The sequence below is a fragment of the Aulonocara sp. 'chitande type north' Nkhata Bay genome, linkage group LG20, assembly GCF_057382095.1.
Source record: "Aulonocara sp. 'chitande type north' Nkhata Bay isolate Kocher_YH1m ecotype deep benthic linkage group LG20, A_spYH_male_GT1.1, whole genome shotgun sequence".
NCBI classification, from domain to species: Eukaryota; Metazoa; Chordata; class Actinopteri; order Cichliformes; family Cichlidae; genus Aulonocara; species Aulonocara sp. 'chitande type north' Nkhata Bay.
Window position 1 is genome coordinate 8,753,282 of NC_141363.1, and position 13,430 is coordinate 8,766,711.

Here is a 13,430-nt window from a genome sequence, read left to right on the forward strand (position 1 = left end):
AAATTCTCTTGTAGGTAAAGTCAGTGCCACGGTTTAATTTACAATCTTAGTAAATAAAAAAATTATGATGACTTGTGTAGAAATGCTGTGAGATTCTTGAAACCTTGGCCAAAATCTTGCGGCAAATGTGCCCCATACACATTTGTACACGCATGATTAAAAGAATGTACACAGTCTGTGCCTGGTAAGGTAAAACATGCCAGGACATCATGTGGCTCCACTGTGGTGGACTACACGTCAGCCTACCCTAACAAGCAAAAGATTCCCTTTTTTAACCTAAGGAGGAGACACAAATCTCTTGGGGGTTGTGTGAGGAAAGGTATCTATTGTAAAAACCAAACATGCAGTTACCCGCTGTGATGACTCACGATGAGGGAGCAGCTGAAAGTTGTGTTTACATATCAGGACATATTAAAAAAATATTCTGGTCCTAACCAGGGCTCAAATATAACCTCACATGAACAAAACTCAATTCATCAGCCCTGTACCATCATGCTTGATGAGGTGGTGTTTGTCCTGATATGCTGTGCTAACATTAGCTGCTTACTTAACATTTTACCTTCTCATTCATACATAGTCACTTCTTCCCCAAAAAATCAAGCCGTAATGCTAAACTCAAAGTTTCAAAAGTGGGAACGTGACATCATGGTGCCATGGCCTTCTTTCATATACAGTCTGTGGTTTTAGTTATTAATTGGGCACTTTAAATTAATAGCCCTACTGACTAAGAAGCATGTTTTTTTCTGAGTTGGTTCCAACCATGAAGTCATTTCCTTTCAGAGCTTTTTGCAGCAGGATAGTCAGATGGAAGATAAGAACATAGAAGAGGAAGAAAGACAGCAAAGCACAGCAGATGGGATTAAATGGAGAAGCAATGCTTTTAAAGAAGCGAGGTAGAGGGAGGATACAGGGAAGCCATAAATAAAAGGATCACTCTCCAAGATGGAGATGATATAATTTTAAAAAACAGCTTAAAGAAAAGTGGAGACACTATAAGAGGAAATCAGAGAATGATCCATCCTGCTATATCTGATGGAAGCTGAAAGAAGAGACAAAAAAATAATAGAGAAGAAGAGAGGAAAGGAAATGACAGAATGTTTACTCAAGACTACTCACGTTAACGAGATGGAGAGGTGAAATCTCTGTCTGAGCCCCCGGAACATGACAAAGGACTTGGGTGGGAAGGACCGAGCGGTGACGGTGCAGTACGGTCGCTCATAGGCTCCTGCCGGGCACTCGCATCGGAAACCCCCACCCGAAAGCTCCCGGCACGTCCCTCCGTTACGACACACACCTGGCATGCACCTGCCCTGCCGGTGGTCAAACTCACAACGATCACCTGAAACAGAAAAAAACCCCACAATGTTAGTGTTAGCCAACCAAAGCGACCATAAAAGCCGTAAATCTCTCAGTAGTTAGTCTAACTTTCGCTCAAAGTTTCTGTATATATGCAGAAATATCAATGCAACAGATTCTGATAAAAATAAACATTCTTGGTATTTATGAACATTTCCACCATTGTTTTCTGCACCAATTTAAAAGGCTAACATCAAATAAACAAATAAATAAATAAATTCCCATCAGTATCCTGCCACTTTTGCCATTTCAAAGCGTGTTTCACAGGCAATTAATATTCACGGGATCTGACCTCACTGCTCCCATTGGCAGGTCTGTCAAAACACACAGGTGCTGTGCGACAAAACAATGTTCAGAGCAGCAGAGCACAACTGAAAAATCCACTAAACCTCCAGTGCAACAAATCCCTGATTAAAGTTGAAATAAAACACTTTAAATAATTTACCGATCTGAGCATGGTGGGGATAATGAGCGGGAAATATGCGCCACGGTTTAAGTTTTTCTCAACATGCTGTAAGTATTACAGCAATATTTTGTGTGAATACAGCTTGTTTTATTCTCCCACAGTAAAATCAAAAATGCACTTCCTGTTCATTTATACTAAGCTGTTTTCTGTTTTCAGTTTACTCCCTTGCTTTACTCCCTCATGGTTTAAGTGAGAAAATGTTCAAAATTACTCATACAGACCGCACATAAAACACAAACTTTCAGATAGTTTTAGAATTTATGCATAGTCAGTGTGTTACAGTGAAGTTAGAGTCTGAGTTTGATTAAAGAGATTTGCTTCATAGTGCTGTATCATCACCTTTTAATGCATTCGCTGGAGACAGGGTGGGCTGTGTTTGTCTCATCAATGTTGACAGGTAGCTGTAATATTATTGGAAAAGCAGGAGAGTTTCTAGCAACACCACTTGAGTTTTTTTTAAAATCACCAATATTTTGACCTGACCTTTTAGAATTCGGGGGCTAAGCACTAAAGTAACAATGTCTTATATTCAATCTAACTCCAAAAGAGGCTGAAACATATAGTGAGACATGCGCAAACTCTCTACAACCCTGTAATGCCAAACATCAAAAATAAATTGCACAATGCATTTTTAGGCAATAAACTACTCAAATGTAGCAATAAACACCTCAGTTTAAAAACAAATGACTGGCAATCATTAGGCTTTACAGGGTTAAATAGGCAGATTTGGCACATGTTCGTAAACGCAAATATCTACTCAGCAACTCAGCGCATTTATGCATGTAGACTTGGTTCAAGACGACTTGTTGAAGCTCAAATTGAGCATCAGAACGGGGAAGAAAGTGAGTCTGGCGTGGTTGTTGGCTCCAGACTGGCTGTTCTGAGTATTTTAGAAACTGCTGATCTGCTGCAATTTTATATATCCTGTGGCAAAGCTCAAATCAACTGCGATGCTATCTAGTCAGTATGGAACTAAATATGTGTAATTTTCCAGCACCTTGTTGAGTCTATGCCATGAAGAATAATGGCAGTTCTGAAGGCAAAAGGAGATCCAACCCAGTCTTGGCAAAGTGTACCTAATAAAGTGGTTGGTAAGTGTATATCATTATGAATAATCAAAATAAATATTTCAGTGAGACCAGGGTGTGATTGGCTGAGGGAAATGCTCTTCCCACTCCTCCCACTCCGGTCTGCATGTTCCTGCCTCTGCTAAAAAAATTTTTACCCCCGCTGGGGAGGGAAGAGTGCTGTGACACATTAGTGTGCCAAGTCATTTCAGATATTTATTGACTCTCAAGGTCTGAAAGTCTGCTGGTGAACTCGGGAAAAACATGTTTTTTCTATTTTTTTTCCCATAAATTGCCTCCTGAGTAAGAAAATACAGGGCCTAATATACAGTAGAAACAACAATGATGCATAACAACAACATCACTGTACTGCAGCTAAACTTTACTGCTCTTCAGCATAAAATTACAACTTTAAATTTTTTACTAAAGCAGCTAACAAGAGGCCTTGTGGTTAATGGTATCACACTTTTTCATTACATTAACTCAAACGTGTGGTGTATTCCTCTGGCTATCACGGGGTCCAGCATGTTAAGTGTGAGCCTGGTTAGGACTACTGCAGTGACTGCACAGAGGTAGTAGTGCAATAATAGGCTAAAATGATTGCAAACTGGCATTTTTAGTCAGCGCCTGTGGATATACCAAAATACTGTCTGAGAAGACGGCTTCTCTTCTACAGCCTCCAGAAGCCTGACTGAATTTTTCCATCACAGCAATCATCCAAAGCACACTGCCAAAGTCACACAAGAGTTTCTTAAGGAAGAAAAAAATATTAGCTGTCCAAGTATGTAACCTGACTTGAATACAAAAGAAACATTGGGGATATTATAAACTGAAATAAAAAAGGTTTCTGAAGAAAGAGTTTAGAAAAAGTAAATTACATGAAGTTCCTGTTTTAGGAACCCTCAGATTTTAATTCTGCAAAGGGGCACAGGCAATAATAAATACTTAAAGGGCATATAATTTAAATTAGGATAACATTGTACATTAAGCTCTGATCATCATCATATATGATTGACAGTGAAATGAATCAGAGAAACGTAGCTTTCACGCTCACCGCTGCTGGTTTGTGCAGGTTCATTACCCTCGGCACAGGACTTATATATATGTCGCCTGAGAAATGTCTCTCTACAGGTGGTACAATGAAGCTCATGAAAATTACCTTTCCTGTAAAGCAACAGGTCTTTTTCCCATGTTAAAAGTATAAGTGGCAGTGGCAGATTTCCTTTCCTATCAAGCATTCAACCACATTCATCAAGCGCTTTCGATGTAAATCATTCCCTGATTAGCCGATGGGAACGGCAGGGTGCTGATTCCTGAGAAGCAGTAGTAAGAGTAACTGTTGCGCAGGAACTAACATTTACCATCACTCAAACAAACACAAACTGCATGTATTTTTTTTTTTAAAAACAACAAAATTACAGCTGCAAGATTTCACCTGTCAACAATAAGACTCTGTATAACATTTGGAATTTATGATAGAAAAGGGGGTTGAGGAGGGCAGGGGGGATTTTCTGAATAACAAAAACAACATGAGCAAATCTACAGACGAGAATAAACAGATTTGGCTGCCAGTCAAAGAAGCTCCAGTCTAGAGTGTCTCAAGAGGCATAAACACCCACACAGCACACACACATACACACACACACACACAGAGGCACATATTCAGTCAACCACATAAAAAGGTATGAAGGAATACGCTCTCTCTTTCATGGTTTTCACCTTTCCTGGAGCATATTTGGACACACACATTGTCTGACATTTAGCAGCTACACGCAAAAAACACCCACACCCAGTGGCCTCCACATCACCAGAGCAGACAGGGTTTGAAACTAGCCTTAAGATAGATGGCTCCTTGAGGACCAACTTTAGAACCTGGGGATGGCTTCAAACACACACACACACACACACACACACACACACACACACACACACACACACACACACACACACACACAGACAACCCCAGGAAGATACCAAATAAACAAAACGCATAACCAAACATATAAATAATAAATTCAATTCATTATTTTTAACACATAAACACACACACTCAATTTCATTTCCTTTCTTCGATTCTCTTTTTCTCTGTGTCACACGCACACACGGACACACACACACACAAACGTGCAAACACACATGGATCATTGCTCCTGCCCTCGAGGCTGTCGGGTTTTATCGTGTAACTGTCTCTGTTGGCACTATGTTTGTACTGCTTTTAGTTTGTGCCAGCATACCCACTGGCAGACTTCTCACATCTTAGCATTATCGCACACACACAACTAAAAACACAACAACAATAAATCATGCGTGTGTAAGTCAATAAACATCCTCACCTTTCAGCCGATACAAATAATATCTGACACACATCACGCACAAACACACAGGAATTTGAGGGTGAGTCATGACCACACACACAAATGCACTGCCAGTCAGTGACACAAAGACAGGAGAAGCTGTAAAAGTCAGTCAGACTCGATACACACTGATACTGACTACGTGTGACGCACACCACATAAACTGAATGACAAACTCTATAACAAAGGAACAGTGATTAAGCATTTTAAGCTCGCAAAAGAATTAGTGATATAATTTGCTAAATATGTCACCTCTCCCCTGCCATTAGTCCTTTCCTCCGCCTCTCCAGCATCCACCTGTCCTCCACTGCATGCACTTTTTCGCCTTGACTTCAAATCCAAACGATAACTTCCCTATCAGTCATTTTAACATCTTTTTCATTTCATCCAACCCGTTTTCCCACAACACCTTCCCCCACGTGCCACCAGGCAGCCGATATCTGCTGGTTTTGGCTGACAAACATACTCTCTCACACACTATCAAATCAGCCTGAGGATGGACACACACACACACACACACACACACACACACACACACACACACACACACACACACACACACACACACACACACACACACACACACACACACACACAGAGTGAGATGCCCAGTCAAACACCCAGCCCATTTTACAACAGCCCAAGGACATTCAAATTATCACGTGTCTGCCCTTGTTTAAGCTTCTCTCATCCTCTCTCCGATTTCACGTGAAACGTATACTTCAATGTAAGCGCACACAACAGGGAACCAATTAAACTGAGACACCCCACAGACACACAACACAACACACACTCACTAACGCAGCACCATTTCCCTGCTTTTGTGTGTTGCACCCACTCACCCGTACAGACCCTCTCATTAATATTAAAATAAATAAATAGACATTAATGCTCATGAATTATGCAGGCAGTGAGACTTATAGACACCTGCAAACACACACACACACACACACACAACACAGGCACATGCTGATTCGTTATGCACACCAAGCTGACTAACTGAAAGTAAAAGTGACGGAAGACTGACGAGAAAATAAAAACAACCTTTGGACACATTTTTACAGTACCAAAAGTAACACACACATACACACACACTGGAATTACAAGAAGTAAAGCAGAGCAGATGTGATCTCAGACTGACTCAACAATGGTCTTTTGACCACGCACGCACACACACACACAGAAGGCAGGACAGAGAGTTTGTAATTCCTCATTTGGCTCTGCGATTTAACTCACACAAAGACAGAAAGGTCAAGCGATTGCTAAAAACGTGGGTGTCCGATAGCAAGATAGCACTTAAAATTCCCCACAAACACTTTGCGAACATGGACAGATGGTTTTTAATGAGCAGACAAGAATGGAAATGCACACGCCCACACAAATAAGACACTGCTACCTTAATACATACACCCAGCCAAACAAAGAATCACACACAGACAAAACTCTGCATCATGAAAATATCCCACTACTAAAAAGTAACAAGTGCATTTCCTGCTTTGTTATTTACATTTTAAGAAGGTAATACACGCCAACCCGCTGCAGCTGCACCGAGCAGGGATGCAACTCTTTCTTCTTCTTTTTTAAATTAATAACATGACAAGAAAACAGAGGTCAAAGTGAAAGCTTGAAAATTACATGTACAATGAAATGAATCAGAGAAACGCAGCAAATCTTCATGTTTTAGAAGTTAGAATCACAGGGACGGGTTTTAATAGGATCCTTTTGCACAATGTGTAATTTCACTTTTGATAGTTAGGCCCATTTTTCTATTTTATCTTCTAAATAGACACACTTTTTTATATCTTATTGTATTTTTTAAAAGTCCATTTCTGCCATTTACTCACAAACAAACCAGCTCAAAACAATTCAGAGAAAAAAATATTCAAGTCTGAAAACTTCAGTCTGAGCTTCCACGCTCCCTTTGTTGTTTGAGATCGAGCACTATTTTCAATCACCTCGTTGTTTCCTCCCCTCCCTGCATCCTCTCCTCACCCTTTGTTTCTTCCTTCCTTTTTCTAACTTCCACCTTATATCTCTATATATAAAACACCCCACGCTTTGCTCTTCCTTTCTCCTTCCTCCCTTCATCTTATACCATCTTCTTTTTTTCCTCTCCCCCCTCTATGCCAGGCTTAATGCATTCACACCACCCCTTCATTCATTCAGATGTTTTATTCATCAAAGCCAGTATTCTTCAACCACCGCCGGCATCTTAGTTCGCTCCGCCCAATCGCCCACCCCATAACCCTCCTCCTCCACCTCAACACATGGTGCATCCCTCGAGGCCAGCGTGCTCCCAGTTGTCTCCCCCTTCTTCTTCCTCTTGTATCACCTCTATAGGTCTTGCTTGTGCTCCTTTATTTTTGGTGTTTATTTACCTATAGTGTACAACCCACAGGAAAAATTCCTCATTTAGTAAAATATATGATCCAATTTGTGATGTTTTACATGAATCTGACATTAAACAGCAATAGCTTCCATTAAGCTGATACTCTTTATGAATTATCTTACAAGCTGTATTTTAAATAATAACTCAATAGGGATGGATTCTTAGAAAAAAAACTTTTTCATGTATAAGAAGTAATGGATTTTATCATGATGTGTTTACTTGGAATAAACTGACAAAAGGTCATGTAGCTGCCATGAGAAAAAAAAGCAAACAACACCACATATAGAAAGCTTTACACTGCACAGAGACACAAAACTGAAAGACTATTATTACAGTTTTAAACTTGATAAAAGGGGCCAAACCTAATAGGCAAGCCAGGACTCACTGATGGAAGTACGGGCTCCAGCCTATATTACCGAGCGTATTATTTTTCAGTTCCCACCCTTATTTGTGGGGTCTGAAAGAAGAAATTCTAAAATCTTTTTCTTTATTAGTTTCATTTATATCACAAGAAATTAAACCATTTTTTAAAAAAACAACTCATATGGCAAAAAGAAAGGGTGTAGGTTAAAGCTACAGCTTAAATAAAAATCAATAAGTAAGTCAATGGCTGTCAATAGACGCTGCTGAGACCTTAAACTGGAAATCAAAGCTTGGATGGGAATCAGGATGACATCATCAGGTGACTTCAGCCCGCTGATAGTCCATCATTCTTCCGAGATGTGTCATCTAAAGGAACGCCTTTATCATAACATCTTATTTGTTCGATTATTCACCGCATTTCATGCAGCTCAAGATTTGTTTGTGTGATATCGCTGCAGCGTGTGCCTCTGCTGAGAAGAGTGCTCCACCAATTTAACACTGCAGGCTCACAATAGATGAGGGAGATATCGTCCGCTTCTTGGGAAAAGGAAAGAAAAATTGGTCCCTATATTACCCAGAATTGAACTCCACCAGCTGCACTTCTAATGTAGCCTCGAGCCGTTAGCCTCAAGCTGAGATGAAAATCAGTCTTCTGCGCTTATTTCTTGAACTTAACTCCACACACACTGATTTTTGGGCTGGATTTCGTCCTCAGCCCTTCAAAAAACAGCCATTCAACACATTTGGTTTGATTTGTGAAAACATTTTGTTTGTTCCTTACTTAACAACTTCGATTTGCACTTTTTATACTTCCTCCCTCTCCCATATTTTCTCTCCTCCTCTTCAGTCTCTAAATTTCTCTTTTTTCCTTTGTTCAGGCACTTTTTTTCTTCATGCTTTTGTATTTCTCTTCCTCTGCCCTATATTGTTTATTAATTTACTTGGTATTGACTTATTTCTGTTTCTTGTGAGCTGTATTTCCCTCCCATACACATGTATTCCCTTTCAAAGCTTTTTTTTTAAAGAAAATTTTAACTCTTGAGCATTTGTCCTCTTTTGTTTGCTCCCCTTTTTCCTTCACGTGTTCGGTCTTTTTCAGTGTTCCCATTTCAACTTTCATCTGCTGCCATCTCTGTCACAACTCTCTCTTGCCCCTCTGTTTCTTCCTTTTTCATTAGATCAGATGACGGACATTGATAACAATCACTTCCCACATTGATTTTTGATTCTCTTTAACCTTCTCTCTTCAGCCTCTAGGCTTTTTCTTGCTTATTCTTCTGTTCGCCCTCTTTTTCATTTTCTATTCCTCCATTTTATTGCGCCATACATAATTTCTACGACTCTGCACCCTCCCGTCCTCATCTGAATGAGTTTAAATAACCATCAAAATATCACTGTGTAAACAGAAACTGTAACTTTTGTTATGACTGCCGCACAGATGAGTTATTTTATGAATTAATGTAGTAGTTATTAGGGATGCATAGAGTGATTTTGACTGCTTTGTGTAACATCAGTTTTTTTAGTCCTTATTTCTATGATCCACTTTTAAAACACTTTCAGAAAGCTAAAGCTGAGAGAGTAATTACTGAAAAACAAATAGATAATTAATGTATTCAAATCCATCCATCCATTCTTTTCTGCTTATCCTTTTCAGGGTAACAGGGGGGCTGGAGCCTATCCCAGCTGTCTTAGGGTTAGAGGCAGGGTACACCCTGGACAGGTCGCTAGTCTGTCACAGGGCTAACACACAGACACAGACAACCATTCACACGGGCAATTCAGAATTTTTCAATTGACCTGTCCCCACTAACTGCATGTCTTTGGACTGTGGGAGGAAGCCAGAGTATCCGAAAAGAAGCCACACGGGGAAAACGTGCAAACTCCACACAGAAAGACCCCGGCCTGATCGTGGAATTGAACTCAGGACCTTCTTGCTGTGAGGCAACAGTGCTAACCACCGTGCTGCCCAAATAAGTCATATTTCACAAAGTTATATATTTCCGAACATAAATAAATGTAGTACTGTAAAGTAGAACTTGAACAATTATGTTTATTTTCCTCTTTTTTATAGCTGCACTAGGTGTTAAATGAAACAATCAAATTGTGAACTGCAGACTTTCAACATGAATTCATTGGTTTTAACATGGTATTGTATTAACAGTTTAAGAATTACAGTCATTTCTATATACAAACCCCAATTTCCAGGGCTCAAAAGCAACTGGACAAATTATCACAATTTTTAATATGCCATAACAACTATTTGTATATTAAAGTAAATGTTATAGCTGCAGCTATATTTGAAATTGTTTTAGGCACTTTATTTTGTGAGGTAAAGAACCTGCAAAAATATAAGATTTATACAAGATTAAATTTAGCTTTAACCTAAATCAGTTTCATGTAGTGAAGTAGAAAATGTTCAGTGTACCTAATGGTGAGACTGATTCATTAAACCACATAATTGCTTCTAGACTTTTGCATGGACCACTGAAGTGAAGGTCTGTGATGTAAAGAAACTGACGGTACAAACAGATCAGGCAACAAACTCAGAGGATCCTAAAAATACCAGCGCTATACACACTCGCTTTACAGAGTAAGCAAACGCCCGAATCACCAAACATGATTTTGAATTACAGCTGTCAACCATGCATTTATGGGTACATGAAGAAATCCCAACTATTTATATACATGTATAAAACCAGAGAGGAACCAAGATATGTGAACTTCCTCCTCTTACCTCCTGCTCCCCAACTTATCTTCCTAAAACTAATTTAGCCTCCTTTTTCCTTCCTCTCACACTGTTTAATGCATTTAGCCTAGTCGATTCCACATATCACATCCCCTGCAGTGTGTTTTTTTTCTCCATTTAATGCACATATTTCCATTACACCTACTCTATTATGTTATGTATTTATATGTTTCTATTTCCTTTATTTCCTCCCGTGCTATCTGTGCTCTTTCCTGAAACCAACTTGTCTTATTGCTCTGGCAAACACTTTATTCTTTGTTACCTCTGACTTACACACACACACACACACACACACACACACACACACACACACACTTACACTTTTATTCTATTAATGACCTCTAAAACACATGTGACTCTCTGAATAATCTATCTTATGCCATTATCTCCCTCTCCTGCACTCTCACCCATCCGGCCTGGTTTTATCTTCCCCACAAAACTCAAATCTATCTTCTCCCACATACTCTCCCAGTTTTTTCCTCAAATATTGTCTTTGTCTTATCGTTAAAGCTCCTCGTCTTTGACGCTTAATTCGTTTTCCTTGTCAGGTCTGACGTCGCGTCTTATCTTTTTAAAACTAATTTAGTTTTCATTTGGATTGCTTTTTAGTTGTCTGTGCTAACTTTGAGTCTCTTCTGTCTTTGGGAGTATAGTGAGTTAGGTGAATATCTTTTCTGCTTTACTTAAATGTTCCCCTCAGAAAATAATCCACAGATTGTTGGTTTAAAATTCACACCAGACTTTTGATCAAATTTTAATTTGTGTACTGTTTTTGTGAGCTCTATTGTTAATTCAGTTTGCATTCTGGTTAGATTAGGTCTTCTTCAGCAAACCCTCTTTTTGCTCTTTCTCCCCCAGCATATGTGATACAGTAAGCAGGTATATAGGACAGTAGAACGCCAGCTGTTCAGGAGGCCAGTCATACAGCTGTTTTTAGTGCTCTTGCCATCCTTCAGTTTGAAATGTATTTCCTAGAGGATAGAAACTGTTCAAACTGTTCACATAAACAGCAACAAAGGTCCATCTTGGTGTCTAAAACTGATATTGAATTTGAAGCTGAGAAATATGTTTAACTAGAGAGAAACAAAGGCAGACGACCTTACACTAAATCAGAAAACTAAAGCAGTGCCATCATTGATGTAAATGTTTATATTGTTTTCACTTTCATGTTTAAAACAAAATACAGCTTTAAAATATTTTTATAATGTAATGAGTAGTTTACTATTTCATTTGAAATTCTAGTATTGGAACAGCATTTATACCGGTGTATAAAAGTGGTTAATTAAGTTAAGTAAGATAAGTAAGTGTCAATTAACGGTGTGATTAAAACCAAGAAACCAAATAAGTAGAGTGGTCACTATGAGCAAAGATAATTAATGCACATTGTTAATGTTCTTGAGCCTCAAAATGTGCAACATTACAGATTCTTTCTCTTTGTATGAAGCGCTCTGTCAAAGTGATTTAAGGAGAATTACTGATTTCCTTTCAATGATACAGCAGGATAGATGTGCACCATACACGCCTGCTCTAAAGGTTACTGCTACAAAAAACTGCAACTTCACTTCTCAAATTTTCTTTCTCCTGCTTGAGGTGTTCCATATTCATTATTTGCTTTAGTTCATATCTGTTCTATATATCCTCTATATTTTCCAGTTTGTCTCACACACATTAATTTCATGCACTCTTCTTCTGCATTAAATGCTCAACTCTTCATTTCATTCCCCAAACTAATTCCCTCCCTCTTCATTCTCCCTTTCTTTATTCTCTCTCTTTTCTAATTCAAACTAAATTAGTCTCATAGCCTGAACTTCAGTCTTGCTGCAACCCATTCTTTCTTAGTCACTCACTCCTCATCCCATTTCTTTTTCTCTCTAAACCTTCTCCACTTCCTACAAAAAGCTAAAACTTCCATATATATTTAGATTATTCTTCACAAGCTTAAACATTGCCTATTTGTTCTTAGTGTGTGCTCTGGTTTCCATCTCTGCCTACTGGATTGAATTTCTCCGTGTAACATGCATATCTTCTTTATCGCACCCAAAACTAATCTCTCCTCTGCCTACTGCATCACCTACCCTCCTCTTCTGTTTCTCAGATTTCCTCTATCTAACATACAAACTGCTTCCCCACAACCAAGAGATTAAATTTCTACTTAAGCCATCTCTTCCCATTTTATCTTTTCACAAATTTATTTAGTCTGCAGCCATGCCAATTTCTCTCTTTTTGTCATCTTCTCTTTGCATGTCCCAGCTCTCCGAGGTGTAGTATATCTTACTAAATCTGCATAATGTGCATCTGTCTTTATCGCTTCTGAGTCTTTTCTTTCACTTTGTAAGGAGGATCAGATATCCGCTCTTTTAGTCAGCTGTTATCTCTGCCTTTAAGGTGTACTGGGAACTTGTCTTTGTACCGCTGAGGTCTTTTTCCTGTTTTCAGGGTTAATGACTGTTGCACATCCCTGTCAGCACTGTAAGCTTAGCATGTTTTTCAAAGAAATGAATGCTCGCGGCAAGAAATATTACATTTTTTATGAATAGAAAAACAGAGCTTCAGCTGAGTTTTGTACAAGTAAAGGTAAGAACTATAATTTCCTTGCTATATATGTCACCTTGGGAAAAGTGATTAGAGAAGTAAAAGCTTTAAAAAAGCATTCAATTACTTCAGTTAGTGGCAATGCGTCTGTTTTTTT

General features: G+C 38.9%; 1 protein-coding gene across 3 annotated transcripts in view; it reads right to left on the bottom strand.

Annotated features, from left to right (window-relative positions):
- The window catches only part of celsr3 (cadherin, EGF LAG seven-pass G-type receptor 3), a 121,616-nt gene that overhangs the window by 69,858 nt on the left and 38,328 nt on the right, over positions 1–13,430 (bottom strand). For all 3 annotated transcript variants that reach the window (XM_086277302.1, XM_086277301.1, XM_086277300.1), the window contains exon 4: positions 1,117–1,339. In XM_086277302.1, the coding sequence (XP_086133428.1) occupies positions 1,117–1,339 (223 nt within the window). The remainder of the gene's footprint in view (positions 1–1,116; positions 1,340–13,430) is intronic.